This window comes from Giraffa tippelskirchi, chromosome X (genome assembly GCF_054371585.1).
Source record: "Giraffa tippelskirchi isolate mGirTip1 chromosome X, T2T-mGirTip1v1.2.pri, whole genome shotgun sequence".
Classification (NCBI taxonomy): domain Eukaryota; kingdom Metazoa; phylum Chordata; class Mammalia; order Artiodactyla; family Giraffidae; genus Giraffa; species Giraffa tippelskirchi.
The window spans coordinates 143,433,546-143,455,329 of record NC_137289.1 but is presented as its reverse complement, the minus strand read 5'-3'; the positions used below and the strand labels follow the sequence as shown (position 1 = coordinate 143,455,329).

Genomic DNA, 21,784 nt, shown 5'->3' with positions numbered 1-21,784 from the left:
TTGACTATTATCTACAAATATTTATTGTAACACTTGAATAGAACTACAGGAAGCCCTTGGCACTGATAGAAAATATTGATTCACTGTTAGGTTACAAAAATTTATACATAGCAAAATTTAATGCTCTTTACATAAAAAATATTAGACTACTTAAACAAAACTTTCAAAAATTCCTGGTAAGAGCTACCAGAATTAGAAAAGTAAAATTAGGCTTTAGACACTGCCTCTTCTAGAACACTGGACTCAAACAGCACCTCCACTGCTGGAAAAAAATATTTAGGTCTGTCATGCAACAGGAAAACAAAACACCAAGCTATTCTGGAACAACTGTTCTACACAGAAGAGATCGTCTCCCGATTTAGAAAAAGAAAAAATAGTCAAGATCCAATTAGGCATTTTTAGGCATTAACAACACCACCAACAAAAAGACTCCAAATGAAATATTATACTTGCTGTTCAATTTTAATAGCATCTGATAAAGGTATGCTTCCTTTCATTTTAACACATTTCTGCACGTGGATATGTTTAAAATCCAGGAAACAGCCAAACCACAAGTTAATTCTTAACATGAATATACATAGTTAACCCTATTATATTATGCAGCCCCCTTTAAAAGCACTGATGCACCCAACAGTTATATGTATCATTTCATAAAGAACAACACAAAGTTTACCATCACTAATATCCAATACCTATAGTCACTTAATGTTCTGAAACACAATGATTTAGAAGGCAAGTTTCTTTTGAAGATGGCTTAAACTCAAGCATTTGGGTTTTTTTTTTTTTTCTTTTCCTGAACATTGAACTTTCTTATTCCAGGAAACTTAAGATTTAGATAAGAAAAAGTGAAATAAATATCAAACCTAATTGAAATTACTTCAGTATTCAAGGCTATAAAAGTAGGAGGTCTGTGGTCTGTTGGTAATTAGGTTTTGGATAGTTGGTATGAAACTGTAAACTTACTATTTGGACCACATAAAAATGGTTTTGAGTGGTGGTCATTTTAATAAGGTAACACTTCTTCATTAAGAAAAACATTTGTGGAACAAAATTCTTTGAAGGATTTGGGGTTGCCTACTTTAAAAGTTCTTAGAAATTGAAAACAAATACTCATTAAGGCAAAGCTGACATTTATTTAAAAGAAATCTATTACAAAATTGATTCTGGATAGCTTGTCAATCTGAATCTAGCTTTATCCATGGTAGGTAATGCAGAATTATTACAATGGGCTCATTTTAGCATTCTTAAGGGGAAAAAAAAAAACAACGATTTCTGATTGGACCAGGAAATTAGTATGGCCTGGACTTAGAGGGGTGGGGAGGTCAGATATTTTTCTTACAAGGGTCAACTCGAAGAATCACTTTATCTATCTTTGAGCCACAATTTCATACATGTCAGCTGTCAGAAATGGAATGTCACATCAATTCCATTTTAGTTCCTATTTAGATGTGTTTGAGGACAGATGGCAGAAGTGAATGAATGTATGGTCATACCGCCCGATGCTGGTATGGCATGGTCCTTATCAAGGGGTATCATGTATTCTCACAGCCTGTCTTGGTAGGATTGTGAACATGCCACAAATTTCAAAAGGATAAATATTTATTTTGTTGAAGTGTTGCCTTTTAAAATGGCTCCCAAGAAACCTCCAATATCTGTTGTAAAGAAAGAGAGTTACCTACTGGAAGGTTTTCCTAGCAATATATCCCAGCAGCTTGAGACAGACAGTGAAGTGTTTGGACTTCTACGTGAGTTTGTTTGGTGGGGTACACATCTGTACTGCAGAGCAGCTGTCTGATGATTTGTCAGAGCTGTAAATTCGTTGGCTGAGACCCTCTGGCAAACATTTATGTGTAAGAATTGAGTTGTTCTTTTGACCGAGACTGGATATCTTGCAGTTCCTGTTCTTCCTTTGCTTTGATATCCTGGTAAGCCTGCATTTTGCTTGCATCCTTTAAGTAAGCCCAGTTAGAAGACAGTATCATGAGGAAGTGGATCTGGAAAAGAAGGGTGAGCATGATGGCTAGTGAGCATGTGAGAAGGCAAAGCGAGCTGTGAAGGCAGATTAGACGCTCTGTGCTGTAAAAATGGAGAGGGTTATTCCGGATTAATACTCATTCTGCTATCAGAGGCATCGGAGACTGAGTGCAAGCTCTGCTAGGACGCTTCATATTAAAAGGGTGAAAAAAGTTAGTAAACAAACATAATGAACCAGGAGAAAATGGCCCAAGTTACTGTTAAGAAAAGGCAAAAATGAAATACAACAGGGTGCTTTTTACCATTTTAAGAGTCACTTTAAAAACGAAGGCAAAAGTTCAGAAAAACACTGTGTGGTTATTTTGGAATGAGTGTCGTGCAAAGATCTTTCCTATCTGTGGACAAAAATCAATTTCCCCAAAGGCCTGAAAGTGTGAACGGTGTTTATTTTGAGTAAATAATATAAAACTACATATTTAACATGGAAAAATTAAGTGAATGTCAAAACCAAAATTAAGAACTATCAGCAAAGCATGCAGTCTCTGTGTTAACACACTTTTAGTACTGAAACTAGTTTTCGTGTATAACTGCTGTGATTTCATTTCACAAAACATCAAAATTGTTATGATCATTCTTTACAGTTTGATGTGGCAAATGCTTCTTTCCCGCTTATTTTCCTCATCTTTCCTGCAAAATCTATATATCAAGTTCCTTTTATCTCCTTCTCAACATATTGGAGACCTTCAGATCCAAGCACAATTACTTTCCCCATTAGAATCTTACGTGCAGTTTGAGAAATGGCTATGAGGAATCAGTTACTACTCACCCCAGTCCAACACTGTGAGGTTATCCATTCTGTGGGCTCTGAAAGGACTGATGGTGTTGTGTAAAAATAAAACTACATATAAATATTTTTTGAGAGATAACAAGTGAGCTCTTTTTCTTCAAATTTTCGTCAGCTTATTTGAGGGGCATTTATTTGGTAGTGAGCCCTATAATCATTAAAAATACTGTAATCAATACTGTAATCAATCAGGTTTAAAATATATTTGTAAAATATTTTCCAGACAGAGTCTGAGAACACCAAATCCAGATGAAAACGGTTCTCTTCCAATTCATCTTCAGTGCTTGTGTTCATTACTGAAATGGGTTATCAAGCAAGCAAAAAATAATGGAAAATACAGGTATTCCAGTTTTAATACTTCACTAAGAGATACTGCTCAGAGTTTAAGTTCAAAGAAATTGTTTTTCAGTGGCTGCTCACCAATGTCAGTAAATAACTGAATCCTTTCCACAAAGTGGAAATAGCCAGATCTCATCATCATTTTGGAGTTCATGTACGGTAAGTCATTTGAGTAATCTACCATGCAAAATGAGTTGACTAAAGCGATTTACAAATTACTGTAACAAAACTGCAGAAGCCTAGGCTCTGCTTTAGTCTGGGGGTCAGTGATACTTCACGCTACGAATATAGCTCTCTAAAGCTCCTTATTGGCCTTATGCAACTTAGAACTTAGTGCAGCAATCTTCCCGACTCTTAAACTTCAAAACCGCATAGTTATATGTGGTAGCCATCATGTAGATCAGCTGGTGGAAGAGAACAGAACAGGACAGTAAGATACAGGCAGTGCGGGCCACTGCCCCGATGCTTCTAAACTCGGCCGGGGATGGGTGCCAGCTCAGAGCCTAGGGTGTTTCTTTTTTGCCATTTGTAAACCCATTATATCTCGCACACTCAAGTTTCTGGAGTCTCACGTATACAATCTAAGTCATCAGCCCAGAGAACAGGTCCCTACCCTGAGGGAACAAAGGGTTTCCTCCACGTGGGGAGGGGTGACATCAAAGTTGGACAAACTCTGAAGGACTTACTTCCTCATTTCTCAGCACATAAGGTTCCCCCCTCACTCTACCCACCTCAGATCTCTTGACACCACAAGCCAAGCCCTCCCAAGTTTTCAGCCCACGTGGATACACAGACACACGCCTGTGTGGTGGCATCTTCCGTATTTGTGAATCTGTCTTTGTGCTAAAATTTCCCTAACTCTCAGGTCAGCACTCACGGCCCTGCCATGTGGACGCACAGAATGCGGAAAAGCCGACATGCCCAAGGCAACAGAGCTCTGCCTTCCTGTGGCAGCTGTAAATAAGCGTCCTTTTCATCATGTATTTGGTGCCCTGGCTTTTGCATTTTTGTGACCTCACTCTTTCTGTGGTCCCTCAAGAGAGTGCTAAAGGGCCGTCTAGTGTTCCTAAGCGCAGGGAGACTGCGAGGGGCCTGACGGAGAAAATACATGTGTTCAGCAAGCTCCAGTCAGGCCTGAGGGACACTGCTACTGGCCGTGGGTACAGTTCATGAATCAGCAATATATACCCCACAAGATGCCTTTAAACGGAGGCAAAAGGATTCTTCCCACCGAATCTGAATCTCATCACCTACCATGAATGCCAAGACCAGCACCTCGTCCTTCCTGCAAGCTAGACACGGGGTACGTTTACACAGGGGCACCTGACCCGAAGCCGGGTCCCAGGTGTGTTGGTGGGAAGGGGGCCAGCACTCACCAGGGCAATGACGGTGGCGCCAGCTCCGGCACAGGCCACGATGAACAGGTGATAGGACATGTAGAACTAGGAGAGAACCGGGCACTGAGGTGAGCATTCTGCAGGGGAGTAATGGCCTCCTTTATTCTGGGTGTGTTCCCTTTTCCTCTGTAGGGCTGATTTCTGAAGGCCGGGCACATGCTTACCTGGGGAGCTTTCAGAACTTGGCAAGAGGCTGTACCCCAGGCCAATTACATGGGAGTATCTGGGGCTGCTCCCCACGAACAGGGTTTTATCCTGCTCCTGCATGCCTGCCACCTGTGGCCCAGATCATGGATGTACACACCCAGCAGCCAGGTAGGCGGGCCCTGATTATTGCAGTTGCTCCTTACTTCCAAAACCATGTCAGGATCATCTTAAATGCAAGCTCCCACCAGTGCATTTGAGAATCTGCTTTTATATACGTTATAAGCCAATGCCTGAAGACTATTCTAGGGCAGAGAGATTTTTCAACCATAGTGTGTCAGGATTTACTGCCAAGTAAGGATGAACGAGCAATAGCAGCAACTCAGTCTTTTAAACAAAAGACTAAGTTGCCAATGTATAAAAATTCAGTTGTATACAAATTGAGGGCAGTTCTCTCTGGGAAAATTTGCATTGGTCCTGTGACAAATGTTCTACTTTGAAAAACTATCTGAAGATGAAAGAGAAGACTCGAGATATATTCAGACTGGGCAGGATTGGGATCACTCTCCAAATATCGCCAAAAGAGAAAGCTGTCTGATGGCGCAGGACCCTCACTCTGGATTCAGCCATGGGACAGGGCCGTTGTCTATATGGAAAATGGTGGCTCAGAGCCCTCTCGTGGTCTTTCTCCCTAGGAGCACCCTTTCTCTTAGCCTGAAATGCCCTGTGGTCATCTAGGACCAGCTGAGGGGCCGGGGCCTACCTCGTTGGTGTTGCAGATGTTTTCCAGGGCCGAGCCACATATTCTTCCTGGGAAAGCATTCCAAGGGATGATTCCTAGAAAGTGAATCCCAGCAGAAGGTTAGTTATGAGCACAATGCCAGTGCCCCTGCTTGCACTGGGCCCCTCCCCTTTCAGAGGCAGTTATAACACAATCACGTGCTATGCTCTTCATCAACAATTGATGTATCTGCCCTCTGCAGAAGAAACTTTCTGGAATAATAAAAAGTCCTACTTGGACAACAGGGCAAGAGCAAAGGCAACTAGTCCATAAGAGAATTAGACAAATTATGCTTTGGTTAGTTGAGCTGATATTCATGAACTCGAGTTCAACAGCTGCAGGACAACCCCCCCTCCCCTTATAAGGCATTTCCTCTTCCTGAAGTCAAACACACCTCGCCCTGAATTTCATGGTCTGCGGCCTCACTCCTCAAGCTCTTTGACCATGGTTGGCCCTGACTCCATTCTGAAAGGGAGAGGCTATGCTCAGAAAGGCTCATGGCAATTTGACAGAGGAATTTGTTTATATTCTGTAATCTGCACTTCCATTTTGTATGTCTTTGCTTTTCTGTTCCTTTTTGTTGCGTTTTACAAGTATCTCAGAACTACTTCTGGATTGAAAGTCCAACTGGAAACTTGGAGAACCACTGTACTTCCCCACAGAGTGAGGCCAGCTCAGCCTGTGGTGTCCTTGCTGTATCCAACTCCCGTCTGTGGTCACCTCGTCCACGTGGCGGCTGCTGCTTTTTCTGCCATTAATGCCTCGATGTGCCCTTAAATACGAAACACACCTCAAGTTCTCTGTCTCCCAGGAGGTAAGAAAGGAAGATACTCAAAAACTATTCCTTCTAGCTTTGTTATGGACCAGTAGTAAGTCTTTGTTTCAGGAGAATGGGAAATGATGAAACCACTGATTTCAAGAACAGAAGATTTTGAAAAATGATTACTGATGACCAGACATTTGTAGTGAATGCCGAAGAATAGGGAAATGATACACGCACCTAGGTATTCATTTACAAATATTTTAAAAGTCAACTCGAGTCCCTGTTTTCCATCTATCCTAACTCAAGTCCCTGTTTTCCATCTATCCTAACTCGAGTCCCTGTTTTCCATCTATCCTAAAGAACAGTGTGGTTGAACCTTTGGCTCTATGAGAAGAGATCAGTGCAAGGGGCATTTTAGGTTAAGTTTTGTATTATGGTTCAAGGTAAGATGCTGAGGATAAGCCAGACAAGAAGAAAGCTCTTCTAGAAAAGCTCTGAAAGAACAATTATTTCCTCTTCAATTCTAATGGAAAACTTTTTCCCCCTAGTCGATCCTTCCAAGAACAGGATTGCCACCATCCTGGACAGAAGTACTACTGAAACTGCCTTTTCTCACTCAGGAGGGATGTCTGGTTTGCAGTGATGGACAGGAGGTGCCAAGGCCCTTTCTGTGCCCTCTCAAGATGAACTAAACTTAGGTAAAGTGCCCATGGTAAAGTGCCCACTCAGAAAAATATGTTTGAATAGGTATCCAGCACTCAGCTTTGTTTGAGTCCCTTAGGATGACTTTAAAATATGCCCGGATTTTATGTTGTCATTGAGTCTCCAGAGCCACATCTCCTCTCCTGAATCTTCAAAGTCTCCACTTATCTCCTGAGTCTCCAGAATCTCGTCTACAGTCTCCTCTCAAGACTAGCCTAGGTCTTCTCTCCTCTCCTGAGTCTTCAGGGGCTAATCTCCAGAGTCTCATCTCCTAAGTCTCCTTTCTCGATCTCCTGAGACACCAGGGTCTCATCTCCTGAGTCTCATCTGCTAAGTCTCATGACTCTCCTCTCCTGAGTAGCTGAAGTCTCATCTGCTCTGCTGAGTATCCTAGGTGTCCTTTCCTGAGTGTCCTATCCCAAGTTGATAGTGTATCCTGTCCAGAGTCTTGTCCTGAGTCTCATTCACTGAGTCTCCAGAGTCTCGTCTCCTGACTCTCCTATCCAGGGTCTCATCTCCTGAGCCTCCAGGGTCTCGTCTCCTGTGTCTACAGATCTCCTCTCCTGAGTCTCCTGTCTCTTTGCTCATGAGTAGCCTAAATCTCCTCTCCTGAGTCTCCTCTTCACAGTCTCCTGTCCTGAGACCCCGGGCTCTCGTCTCCTGAATCACTCGGGTCTCATCTCCTGAGTCTGCTCTCCAGGGTCTCGTCTCCTGAGTAGCTTAAGTCTCACCTCTTCTCCTGAGTCTCCACTGTGTTGTCTCCCGAGTCTCCTAACTGTCCTGTCCTGAGTAGCCTAAGTCTCATCTCATCTCATCTCCTTAGTCTCCTTCTCCTGAGTCTCTGGGATCTCATCTCCTGAGGCTCCTATCCCAAATCTCCAGTGTCTCCAGTCTTGGGTCTCGTCTCCCAAGTCTCCCGAGCTCCTCTCCTGAGTCTCATTTCCTCTATTCTCCTCCATCCTAATGATTATTAGGATTATTATTATTACAACCTTGTAATAATCTAGACCCGCATACACACATAGAACACAAAGGAATCACGGGACTGCACAGGAAGTACCTACCATATTGCCGGATGTCCACACAGATCTGCTCCACTCCTGCTGTCCCGTTGGTTTGGGGGGACTTGATGACTTCACAGGTGGACCATATGTTGTAGAACATAAACACTGGCACCGCCGAGAAACCAAACACACCCAGCCAGGCCACTCCCAACACATAGGTAAGGAAGACAAACTAGGACAAGAAGGAGAAAGAATCTTCACCAGCCAGTGCAATCCCTGGGAGGAATAATAATATATTTCTCCTAATACTGAATTTGCTGGATGCAGTCACTGGACCATAGCAGATATAAGGGAAGTTTTGGAACTTTGCAGTTCCCTATTTAGTAGGACGTGAGTAGCCAAGGCAGGCTGTCCCTTGTCCAGGGTCACTGAGCTAGCTGGGACAGGGCCTCCTTCAGCCGTGCCTTGTAAATATCAGTTCCACACTTACCAAGGTGTGTGGATGCTCTCACAGGCCACTGCATTAGAACTCTGTTCCAAATTGCCTTTATTCTACATAATAGATGGGCCATCACTACAGGAAGCTCTTTCTGGAAAAAAACCTAGGTAGTTTCATGATCCTGTGAAATTACTAAAAAGCATTAGATGCACCTTTACTACATTTACAATAGCCATGAACACAAGCTTCGTGCACAGTAAACCTGATTAAATGCTCATTTCCCTCTAGTCTTGCTTGGTTTTACATCTTTAAGAGTCCTCACCTCAGGACAGCAGAGAGCTCTGTTGGTGTCCTCAGCCCTGCAGCCTGGGTGTTTATCTTCCTCCTTCCATGACTTTCTGCCTCCATGTGAGTGCATCTCTCTCAACTCCCCAGCTGTTTTCTTCACATCTGACCAGTTTTCAAATGCCAGACCCACACATCCCGCTGCTTGGCATAGGCCATTATAAACCCCACTTCAACGCCCCCCCCAACTCCAAAAATGCCTCCTTCCCACCTCTCCCTCCACCCCTGAGTCTCCTTTTGTGATAGAGCACTTTCTGACCCTGTCTCTTACTGAGCCCCTTTCAAGCTCTGTCCTCCTCTAGGCCAGAGGTCAGCAAACACTGCCTATGAAAGGCCAGAGAAGGAACTGGTCAGGCTCCCTGGGTCACAGATACGCCTCAGCTTTGCTGAGTGAATGCAATCACAGACCACATGTCAGCAAAGGGAAGTGGGTGCCAAAAACCATACCAGACCGAAAAAACTTGAATTTTGTATCATTTCATGCATACTCACCATCCCGCTGATGCACCGGCCACAGGCGGTTGTTTTAAACTCCCCGTGCAGTTCTTTCACTGCACTGGTGGTGTAGAAGCCTTCTGCCAGCAGAATGATCCCATATAAGAAGAAAAAGGACGCAATTCCATAGATGACATACTGCATCAGTTGAATTCTGTGAAAAGAAGAAGATCCCAAGTGGTTACATTCGCGGCCTGGTGAACAGATAGATGATTTTGGCCTCTGGAAGGAGGCTCTGAGGGTAGGTGACATCCTGTGACAGCCGGCCCACTGACGGCTTCGGTGGGGGTGCTGCAGACAGGCACCCCTGCCCAGACCACAGCAACCTGGGCCCTTCTTCCAAGGGGTGGGCAATTTCCCAGATGAGGGAGCTGTTTCCTTTGGGCGGGGCCCCGATGGACTTTTAGTACTTACTGGATGATACTCTTTCGCATGTAAGTAAATGCAGAGATTGACGAGTTACAGCCACTCATTCAGGACACACATACAGCCAGCATTTCAACTTGGGTCCCATGGACGGCCTGTTCCTTCCACCACATCAGAATGTCTCCCAACCAGGCTTTGTGCTTAATGGTTTTCTGCTAAAACCCCTAAGTAAGCATTCATGGCCTCTCTATGGAGTAACTTGGGTGAATGCTTTCTGCGTATAAGACACTGTCATAACACAAGTGATAATGTATCAAGTAGGTTTAAGATACAAAAAGTTAATTCACATCTAATTTTGTCCTATGAAAGCCAACAGAAATGCAGATGACAACCTTTGGCTGCCCAGTGGAACCACCTGGTAAATTACAGACTATGGGTACCTGGGTCCTATCCCCAGAGATTATGACTCAATTAGTCTGGGGTGAAACATAGACCTGAGGATTTTTTTTTAAAACATTCTTTCAGGTTTGAGAGCCACTTATCAACATCATCAGCTAATTAAACTACCATGCTTTCCCGAGGCTCAGTCATGGTAAATATTTCTTGGTCTTTTTTTGCATACATGCATGAGTGCATACAGTTGGCACTCATTGAATCCCTTGTCCTGCTTGATCCTCCTCACAGCCTCCCCCACTGCTGATTTCTTTGAATCATTTCACAGATAAAAAATAAAATTTCCCAAGGACTCTTCCAACGTGCTTCCCTTATTATTTCATAAAAATTCATTCCTGCCTTTTTCAAAGGTCTGGTAGAAAAGTATCTCCCAATCACAAGGCACCTAAAGACTGTCAAACTTTGGGAGTAAGGAAGGAAAAAGCAAACAGTAAGGGGCAGGGGAAGATACACGAAGACAATCAATACACTGCTGCTGGGCAGGCACGCTTATGAGAATCCATGCGTGGGAGTTGGACACTCAGGAGGATTCTAGGACAGCAGGGCTGAGGCCATACCCCGAAAACTTCCCCTTTTCTGAACTGGAGGATCCCCAGGGATTTTTCCTCTGCTTGAAGAATGAACGTCCAGGTCCTACTCCTGTAGACTTCGGGTGGGGCTAAGTCCTTGACAGGTTCCTACCAGGCCAGGGCTGGCCATTTTCTCTGACAGCACCGGAGGGCATCTGTTACTCGGGAACCGGGGTAACTCTCTCAGTGAGAGGATGGGCAGTGTTGCCACCATCCCCCTTGGCCACCCATGCGCTGTGTCTTATGTGTGCACCATCCCATTCCCCAGGCGCGATCCTATCCCAGGTCCCCAACACCCACTGCACTCCTGGCCCTTTCTTTTCCCTTCTTTCCTGGCCCTTTTCCTGTCTGCCCCTGGGGAGCATGAATGAAAGGCATCCATTTTCTCCCAGGGGAGCCCACAGCAGTCTTTCTGCAGCCCTCCTGGGGTGGTGGCACTTTAAATCCACTTCTGAAAGGAAGGAGGCAACTTACACTTCACTCAGCAGGGCATGGTCGCTGGTGTTGGTGGAGAAGTGCTGCTCCAGGATCGCCACAGTGCCCGCCAGAGCCACGTGCCCACAGCCACAGAACAGAGCGACCCCCGAGAAGCAGAGGATGGTGGCCACCAGGGAGGCGTAGGGGACTCCGCCCAGACACTTGATGCAGCATTCAAAGCAGCCTGGACCCAGGGGAGAGAAAACACGACTGGTAAGGGTAAAATGCCTACAACTTCACAAAGACCGCACATGAACAGAGAAGGTCGACTCTTCCCTCTGCCCCGCATGCTCTTTGGGTAACAGCTCAACATCGCAGGGGCCAGGGGGAGCTGTCCTCAACCTCATTCTGTGGGTAAGGACCTGGGGGCTTCAAGAGGAAACATAGCTTAATTTGCTCGGGGTGTGTGGCAGAGCAGCTAAGTGACAAATGGTTATGGAGTAAGGCACAACTCTACCACTTCCTGATTGACCCAGGGTTGAGGTTAGGGGACCCCTGCTCAAGCGACAATGAGCAGCAATCAGCCCACTAACAATGTCAGAAGAACTGCAGTGAGGCTGCCGGTCTATGAAGACAAGTGACCGTCAAGTCCCCCCAGCCTCACCCTTCCAGGGTTTCAGGTAGCTATTTCTCTATTTTTGCAGCAGCCAATGGCTTTCCCCGGCCTCTGACCTCCTGGGCAACCAGAAGAGTCAAATACAGTAATTACACTATTGCTGTGATCAGAAAAATATTAAGGGAATCAGTCTGGAAAGGGGGTGGGCATATGGGTCCCTAGAAGTACCAAGCCACCCAGATCCACTCAAATGGGCCCGCTCAGGTTTCATTCATGTCAATATCAGAAGTCAGCTCAGCTTTTAAATAAAAATGTTCCCCCAGAGCCAGGCAGCACAAGCGATTTAATCATACTCGTCCCCCGAACCCACGTCCTCAACTTCCACCTGCCTCCGCCCAACGCACATGTTGAGAGTAAGAACCCAGAACTGGTGGGTGACGTTTAAGTACTTGAAGAGGGAAAAGGAACAGGGTTGGGGTGGGAGGGGACAAAATGAGCATCCATGAAGTGAAATGAAGGAGAGAGCCACAGTTCACTCTTCATTCTTGAGAGAAATAAAACTCATTCATTTTTCAAATCAACTTTGACTTGAGATGTCCATAAAGACCTCCCCAGGGACTGAGTCAGGTGACATTTTCAGTTCGGAGACATTTTACGTTTCAGTGGAGCAGTGCAGGCCTCAGGGTAATGTCGGTCCCTCTCCTGACCTCCCGTCCCTGTTTATACTATCCAGACCCTTAACTAAATGGCTTGTCAGGGAAATCAAACTCTGAATGCATTACGATGTTTAACAGCAATCAAGAGCAGTTCATGACTTGAGGGCAAGCACATTAAGGTGGCTAAATTTCTTTCCCCCAAACGGCCTTTACAGTAGACAGGGAATGACTACCCAGCATGAAACACTGGAGCTAGGCCTTTCCATTTTGATGATCATTCCACGCTAAACTAGTGTTTGCTTAAACCTACCCTAGGAGATAACCCCATAATGCTCTTCAGTTCATTGGAAAATAAAAATGCCAGGCCCTCATAAGAAGTGTTCTTTCTTTCATTTCAAAAGATGACCAGCTATTTTCAAGAAGACCAACCTCCCTGAAATGGACTGACGAAATCACCCAAAATGGGACCCAGTACACAATGCAGTTCAAGTCCACTAGCAAGTCAGTACCTTAGAAAGATTCGGACATGTGAGATTTGTGAACACAGATGATGGAGGTCAGTCTCATTTTGTCCTATGACCTAGTTAGTGGGTTGAAGTGAGGTAAGAGGAATGCAACTAAAAGTCCAAATTCTCCAGGCTCCCACACCAACAGCAACTAAAATTCCTGGCCTTGATACATGTGTTGCATCATACGAGAAAGAAAACAGACCTCTTTTCTCTTGTGTTGTATCATCTCCACTTCTCCCATTCTCAGGCTCCACGATGAAGTTAGGCACAAGATGAATGTCTGCTTCCATGGCTAATGAAGTTATCTCTGGCCCTTATTGGATAGAGATGTGTGGCCTTGAGACTGTGCTGGCCAAGATGGTGGCCACTGGGCACATGTGGCGGTTTAAATTACTCAAAATAAAAACTTCAGCTCTTCCTTTGCAGAAAGTCACATTCCACATGCCCAAGAGCCACATGGGCTGGTGGCTACCATCTTGGACAGAACAGATACAGGAGATTCTCTCACTGGAGAACACTGCTGTTGTGGAAGATCAATTTTGACGTGCCACATAACTCACTTTCTTGTGACATGAGCTAGGTTCTGAGTTTTACTTGGATTTCTTTCATTCAGTCCTTTTTGAAGATCTAGAGGGTGATAAGCACTGTGGTTGGCACTGGGAATACAAACAGAAAATAAGATGTCTTCCTTACCTTCAAGGAGATCAGTTAGATGAGTAACAATTTCTATGGCACACCGTGATGACTACCAAGACAGAGGCTGCTGGAGGCCAGTGGATGGTCGGATGGGGGAAAGGGAGACAGAAGGACAGGAGGAAATATAATTCAAATTGGAGAGGGATCCTGAAAGGCTTTCTACAGTAAAACCTAGGATGCCGAATACGTAAACAGCTGACATGGGGACTCTGATACATAGTCTGATAAAATTTGAAGAAATCTGCATATTACTGTTGTACATTATCTTACTAAGCCTACATCCTTTCTCATCATCTGGGGTTAGGGTTAGGTGTTATAGTGCAGTGCACTCACCCTTTAACAAGAGAACTCAACCTTCCAAATCCATGGTTGCAACTTCAAAACAGTCTTTCCTCCAAATGGGCTAGAGCTGTCTGCTTCTTTCAAAGGAAATGCTACAGCTGTTCCATAGCTCAAAAAAGACAAGGGGGGTCAGAAGAATGATGCTCTTCAGTCCCCAATTCACCACTAGATCAAGGCTAAGATTTTCCTCCAATTTGTCTCTCTCATGGACTCCACATACCCTCATGCTGCGGGTCTAGCTCTAGAATAGCAGGGGAAACCAGAGACTCAAGACTTTCGCGATCACTTCAATGAAGCATACTCTCTCAGCAGAAGCCAATGCTCTTAGGTTTTTGGTGGGTTTTATTTATGAACAGAGAACTCTGGATCCTGTAGAAGTCTCCATACTGGTCAGGGTTGTTGCATGTGCACACCTAAAACTCTTATGGACCCTGCTGGCCACCAGGAGCAGAAGCCTGTGAAATACATCCTGGGAAAAAATTATAGGAAATAATAGAACTGGATACAGAGCTTATTCTAACATGGTTGACCAGTTACACACAAGGCTAAAACTGCATTTCTGGTGGATATCCAACTAGCTGTGAATGGATTGCTCCCCACTGAACATTTTCTGTCAGTCTAGAAGCCATCTCTCCCTACACTGTGTAACATATCTTTGAACACTGGGTAATTTGGTCATATGCCACACACTTATCCCAGAGGAGCCAAGAGTGTTGCAAAAACATAGCAAGAAAAAGCTAAATATGTTTCTAAAACATGATATCAATACTGTTAGTGTCCTCACATTAAGAGCATTTCTGACCTATGGGTACGTGTGTGGCAGAGGTAGGGGGTGGAGGCCATGGTGATGCTGTGTGTTCAGGCTGGCCTCACAGGAGTACACTGGCACAGCCCCATGGGGTCCTGGGCTTCTATAATGTTCTGCAACTGCCATCTTAACATTCTTACTACTTTCTGCACAAAGGTGTCTGAATTTTCAATTTTGCACTTGGCCTATGAATTATGGAGCCAGTCCTGGGTGTACTTACATGAGAGGAGACAGGAGGGGTTCTTCCTACTTTATATGCCCACCGTGGCACAGTTTTATCTCAGTGTCAGATAGAAATACAGCCTAGAAAGGCAGACGTCACCTTGCCTACCTACCATGTCGTCCTGAGCACAGCAACCGTCCCATGAAGTCAAATGCCTGGCATATGGGAGAATTACTGGCTTCCCCTTTGCTCTGAGAGGGAGTAGGAATCACCCACTGTACTACCCCCAACAGAGCCAACACTCCAGGTTCTGCTAAACCAGGGATCTGCAAACTAGAGCCTGTGGTTTTGTCAATAAATTTTTATTGGAACACAGCTTACACCCCTTCATTGACAAATTGCTGGCAGCTATTTCTGCTCTACCAAGGCAGAGCTGGGGAGCTGTGACAGACAGTGTGTGGCTTACAAAGCCTGAAAGTTACTATTTCCAGGAAAAGTTTGCAGACCCCTATCTGGAGGAACTGACATGCAGACTGTGGTCTGAGGACCAGGAGCATCAGCATCACCTGTGAACACGGGAAAGATGCAGAGTCTCGGGTCCCACCCCGGAACAACTGAATCAGAAAATCAGTGGTGTGGTGGGGTAGCCAGGCATCTGGGCTTTCAGACGAGTCTCACAGAGTCTCAAATCTGAGAACCACAGCCCTAACGAATGATGCCAGCTCTTCACTGTGGCAGCCCCACCAGCTTTCTTTTATTACCAGCCAAACTCCATGACAATAAACACCTAACACCATGAAATGATTCCTGGCTTCTGGCCAAGATGGAGTATCAGGGACCTAGTTTATCCTCCAGCGTGAAACCACAACCGAACTGAACAAAACCTATGCAACAATGGTCTTCAAGGTATTAGACATCAGGCTGTGAAGGACCACCCGTGGCGAATGAGTCAATGATTAAAATAAGTTCTCAACAGAACCAAAGAATCCACGTGAAATGCCCTGTGACACGTTTCAAAGATGCAGTTGGCATGGGGTCACCTGAAGGTGCAGCTCAGCTCTCACTGGAACAAGAGAAGCTCTTCCCCATAACCTTGCTGTTATCATCATCTCGGGTAATGGGGTTTCTTAAAGGCCTGATTGAATGGAAGCTGTCAATTAAGCAGGGTAGTAACAGATATGGGTGAGGACAAGAGCACTGGGAGGGAGGGCACAGCTGTCCATTTATTCCATCTCATTCCATTAGCACATTCAATGCTCACCTGTGTCTCTGAGGTCCCACGTACTGGGCTGGACACTGGGGACTCGAGAGCGAGCTAAGATAGGCGAGCTACATGCTAATGCAGTTTATAGCCTGGGGGAAAACAGACATTATCCAAATGGTGTGGGACTCAGAAGTGCTAGGAAACAGCAGGGACTTACTTAGGCTTTTGGAGGGTGACTGGGGGCAGCCTCCATAGCTTAGACATGAAGGGTGGGTTTGAGCTGAGGGATGGTTAGGGAGGATGTTCCAGCAAACAGGAACTGTGTGAACAAAAGCTCTGTGGGGGAAAAGGGCAGCGCGCTTTCCTGGGCATGGAAGATGATGCCAGAACAGAAAGAGTACATGAGGAGGGTGGGGCAAGGAAGGCAGGAGGGGTCTAGAGGAGCTGGATGCACTGGAGGCTTTCCAGGCCACCCGAAGGGATCTGGACTTTAGCCTCAGAATCACATGACACCACCAAGCATTTTTGACCCTGGGGAACAGACCGGGGCTGCAGAAGATTCCTCTGGCAGATGTGACAGGAACAAAGTGGCCCTGGAGATGAATAGGAGCTCACTGCAATGGTGCAGGCAAAAGAGGACAGGTGCTTGGACCAGGGCAAAGGCAGCAGAAGTGGAAGAAAGGGATGTGTCGGAGAGGTTTGAGATGGCAAGTGGGCACAACTTGGTGTGAACTCAAAGGAGGGGTTGGGGATGGGTGCTGAGTACTAAGAATGACTCCTCCATCTCTGCACATGGAACCCCATGGTGCTGTGTTGTTCCTTGAGCTGGGGTTGACCCAAGAAGGCTAGGCTTTGAGGACAAAGATGTTGAGTTTAACCCTCCTACACTGTTGGTGGGAAAGTAAATTGGTGCAGCCACTATGGCGAACAGTGTGGAGGTTCCTCAAAAAACTAAAAATAGAGTTACCATATGATCCAGCAATCCCACTTCTGGACATATTCCCAGACAAAACTCTAAAAAGATCACATGCTTCTCTATGTTCATAGCAGCACTGTTTACAATAGCCAAGATATGGAAACAACCTCAATGTCCATTGACAGAGGAATGGACAAAGAAGATATGGTACATACATACAATGGAATACTACTCAGCCATGAAAAAGAATGAAATAATGCCATTTGCAGCAACATGGATGCAACTGGAACTTATCATACTAAGTGAAGTGAGTTTGAAAGAGAAAGACAAATACAATATTACTTATATGTGGAACCTAAAATATGACACAAAATGAACCTGTCTATGAAATAGAGACAGACTCCTGGACATAGAGGTCAGACTTGTGGTTGCCAAGGGGCAGAGGCGTGGGGGAAGGAAGGACTGGAAGTGAGGGACTAGCAGATGTAAACTATTATGTATAGGGTGGGTAAACAACACGGTTCTACTGTATAGCACAGGAACTATATTCAATATCCTGTGATAAATCATAAAGAAAAAGAACCTTAAAAAAAGAATGTCTATATGTATATAACTGAGTCCGATTTGTAGTTAAATGAGCACAGATTTTCCTGCATGAAATACAGAAATCCATGAAATATGGATTCACTTATATGACTATCCAATCTTCTTAATTATGTCTGCTTGCATGCTAAGTCGCTTCAGTCATGTCCAACTCTTTTGCAACCCCATGGACCATAGCCCACCAGGCTCCTCTGTCCATGGGATTCTCCAGGCAAGAATACTGGAGTGGGTTGCCATGCCCTCATCCAGGGGATCGTCCTGACCCAGGGATCGAACCAGCATCTCTTATGTCTCCTGCATTAGCAGATGGGTTGTTTACCACTAGCACCACTCGGGAAGTCCCTATACTTCAATTAAAAAAAATCTTTTTTAAAAGATGTTGAGTTCAGTTTTAGATGTGCTGACTTTGAGGTGACCAGATGCCATCCGAAGGGAGAGATTCCAGGGAGTGATCAGATACACGGGTCTGCAGCTCAGAAGAGCTGATGCTGGATGCTATCAGCTTCTGGATCGCAGTGAAAACTTTCAGAAGTCAAGGAAAGACATGGGAGCGCTGAGCAGTTCCAAGTGCTTTAGACCCTTTCTTTTGCCAGGCGTGGTCCTTGGACAAGCAGCAAGAGCTTCAGCAGGGAGTCTGGGGGAAATGCAGAGTCTCAGGTTCCACCCCAGACCAGTCAAGTTGGTGGAATCTGCATGAGAACAAGCCCCCAGAAGTGCACGTGGAAGTCTGAGAAGCCCACCGCCAGTCACCAGTCCTATCTGTCCAGTCCCAGGTGCGGAGCCCCGAGTCCCTATGAAGTGCCTGCTTTTGTGTGCAACCGTGTTTGGTGGTTTTTCCAAAGAGCAGGCCTGCTGGGCTTGGCCCTAACTCCAGCCACTTGCAAATCAAATGGCAAGTTCCAGGGGCCACAATGAAGAAAAACACAGTGTTCCAAGCTGTTCAGCCGCCTTGAAAAGAGTGCCACTAGAGTGTTTCTTCTGAGCCAAGCAAGCACTGTTAAGCTCAGATTTTTCACAACAAAGATGCTTTAGTGTCATACCGCTGACAGAGTCTGAGAACACAGACATATCCCCCCACCTCCCCTGTTCAGACAAAGGACCTGGGCTTTGGGCTGTCCCCAGCAGAGAAGTCACAGGCCAGGCTGATGTTTTTTTTTGAAGAGGGAGGTGGTGCCGAGTATCAGCAGAGCACCACACTGTGCAAAGTGGATGCCAGCTAAGCAAGAGCAATGCTTTTCTTGGATATTCCCATAAATCCACATGCTGAGTTTTCCCAAGCTTCAAACCAGCAATGACAATGCTGGTGAACATGAACCAGAAAAGGGCAAGGAAAGCATTTTTTTGATGACTGTGAACAACTCGTGGAAAAAAATCACTGCTAGGCTTTCTAGCACATTTTACTAGTAATTCTCAGTACCTCTCACCCAGCCCCCTGAAGCTCAATTAGGTTAGTCAGGTCTTCAGCCTTCATTTAGCTGGTCTCTGCAGCTAAAGAGAATTTTCGGTTTTGATTCGCACAAAAACTCCAGTGTGCGTTAGTCTAAGATGGTTTAAATATAAACCACACAGTAGGGAGAAAAAAAACAGGCCTCAATGCCTCTCCCTCTCAATGGCCATTTTGTCTCCGGCATCTCTAGAACCTTTTGTGCAGAACAACAGAAGAAAACTGGCTTTGTCCTCAGGCTCGCGGATGCCCGTTGCCATGGCTGTGAGTTCACAACGGCCCAGTCATTTGCCCCAAGTTGTCTGTGATCCTGGCTGCAGCTCTCATGCTGGCTCCCAGGAGGGCCGGCAGCAACAAGGGCTCAGATTCTTCCCCAGGGAATGAATGTCACACACACATACCCTCAACTCATGACCCTTCTTGCCACTTTACTAATTCCTAACAATCCATCAAATTAAAAAGAAAAAAAGTAACCAAGGTATGCAACGTTCAAACAACCAGCAGGAAAATGGAAGCGGAGAGAATTCTTAGTTAAGAGACCTAAGACTGGATGGCAGGGGACCAACGTCTCCCTGACTTAGTTCTCCACAGGGAGTAACTGTGCCCCTCTTGGGGACATGGAGCAACATCCGGAGATACCTGGGGTTGTCAGGACTGGTGGAGGGGATACTCCTGGCTCTAGTGGGTGGAAGCCAGGGATGCTGCTCAATATCTTACAGGGCACAGGAGAGCCCCCCCTCAACAATTACACAACCCCAATGTCTACAGCACCAAGGGGGAAGAGTCCTGAGACAGTGCGCGCGCACACACTCCACAATGTTCACAACCCTGGTTTTCACCTGGGGACGATTCTGCCCCCGGGGAAGTGTGGACACTCTGCGTCATCACAGCTGGGCAGGTACTACTGGCAGGTTGTGGGTAGAAGCCAGTGATGCTGCTCAACCCTCCACAGCGTATAGGATGGTCCTCATCCCAAACACAACAAAGAAGGAGGCGACACCAAGGGTCAAGGATGAGAAACCCCGCTCTCAGGCTACCATGTACCATCCTGGTCTAAGACACCATGCATGACCGCCAAATTCTACAATTAAAAAAAAAGAAAAGAGCTTAAAATAACCTTACTTTGTTTAAAAAATATTACAGACAGAAGTTCACAAATTTTGCTGCCCAAGAGAATTACCTGGAGCGCATGGGAAAGCCCTGATGTCCAGACTTTACCCCAGACCAAATTAAATCGCAATTTCTGGAGGTGGGATTCAGGAATTAGAGGTTTTGCTTTTTTTTTTTTTTTAAAAAAAAAGCTCCCCAGGTGATCTTAAGTTGGAGAACACGTGTTCTAGAGCAGACATCAGCCAGCTGTGGCCCATGGGCCCAACTGGGCTCTCCACAGGGCCTGCAAACTCAGCATGGTTTTTTACATTTTGAAATGATTGTGAAAAAACCCAAACTCAAAGAATAATCCTGCTTCGTGACACAAGTATATGGAATTCAAAATTCTGTGTCCAGAAATAAAGTTTTACTGGAACACAGCCAAGCTCAATCCTTTCTGTACTGTATGTGGGTATTTTCAAGCTGCAAAGGCAGAGCTGAGCAGTTGCCGGATATTTACCATCTGGCCTTTTACAGGAAAAGTTTGCAGATCGCCCTTCAAGAGCACTGGTTCTCCACCTTTCATGTGCACATCAATTCCCGGGGAAACTCCTTACAATGCAGGGTCTCTTTAGGCAGGTCTGGGCCATCGCTCCTCACTGAACCTCCTCACTGAACCACAAGGGCAGAAAAGGGGCTCTTCAAGGGGGTCAGTGCAGCCTTGAGAGACCCCAAGACTCCGGAGGTGCAGGAGGCCCAAACTGTCTTCATGATAGCACTAGACAGTACTGACTTTTCCCCACTATGCTGACGTTTCCACAGGAAAACTGCCAATGACTATAGCATAAATCAGGCAGTGGCACCAAAGTGAATGAATCAGCAGTTCATTCCTCACCACCACACATTCACAGGGAAAAAACAAGAGAGTTTCACTTTGATGTGGTTAAAAAAAATTATCAACTGTAATAAATCTACACACCCTTTTGAAGATTCTGTGCAATGAAATGAAGACACATCCAGGACTTCTGTAGCATACCAGAGCATGATGAAAAGTTCAAGTGCGACTGAGTTTCAAGCTGAACTAGCATCTTGTTTTCTGGCGGACAGCTGTTTTTTTCTTTAAAGAATGACTAACACACTATAGTTATTAAGACTTGGGAACAAGACAGGTGGCCAACAGGCATATGAAACAATGCTCAACATCACTCACTAAACATCAGGGAAATGCAAATTAAGACCACAATGAGATAGCACCTCATAACTGTCAGAATACTATCCAAAAGACAACAAATAACAAGTATTGGCAAGGGTGTGGAGAAAAGGGAACCCCTGTGGGCTGTTGTTTTCTATAGTGGTTGCACCAATTTACATTCCCACCAACGGTGTTTTCATGTTCTCTGGATAAACACTCAGAAGTAAAATAGCTTAGGTTATATTGGTAATTTTATTCTTAATTTCTGAGGAATCTCCACACTAATTTGAAAAGATATATGCACCTCTGTTCACTGCAACATTGCTTATAATAGCCAAGACATGGAAACAACCTATGCCCACTGATGGATAAATGGATAAAGATGATGTAAAAACTACCACGCGTGCGTGCATGCTAAGTCACATCAGTTGTGTCCAACTCTTTGTGACCTTATGGACTGTAGCTCGCCAGGCTCCCCTGTCCATGGGATTCTCCAGGCAAGGATACTGGAGTG

General features: G+C 45.3%; 1 protein-coding gene and 1 long non-coding RNA gene across 7 annotated transcripts in view; one reads left to right on the top strand and one right to left on the bottom strand.

Moving 5' to 3' along the window:
* The window catches only part of GPM6B (glycoprotein M6B), a 156,484-nt gene continuing 134,700 nt past the window's right edge, over positions 1–21,784 (bottom strand). For 3 of the 6 annotated variants that reach the window (XM_081566433.1, XM_081566429.1, XM_081566432.1), the window contains 6 exons: positions 11,090–11,276; positions 9,225–9,381; positions 8,009–8,180; positions 5,462–5,535; positions 4,534–4,599; positions 1–3,561 (listed from right to left, as the gene is read on the bottom strand). In XM_081566433.1, coding sequence (XP_081422559.1) covers positions 3,481–3,561; positions 4,534–4,599; positions 5,462–5,535; positions 8,009–8,180; positions 9,225–9,381; positions 11,090–11,276 — 737 coding nt within the window. In that variant the 3' untranslated portion in view covers positions 1–3,480. The remainder of the gene's footprint in view (positions 3,562–4,533; positions 4,600–5,461; positions 5,536–8,008; positions 8,181–9,224; positions 9,382–11,089; positions 11,277–21,784) is intronic. The other 3 variants (XM_081566431.1, XM_081566428.1, XM_081566430.1) reach the window with 1 other exon arrangement.
* On the top strand, positions 11,104–13,755 carry LOC145536725 (uncharacterized). The gene is made up of 2 exons (XR_014075974.1): positions 11,104–11,305; positions 12,706–13,755. It is a non-coding gene; the product is annotated as an uncharacterized LOC145536725 (long non-coding RNA).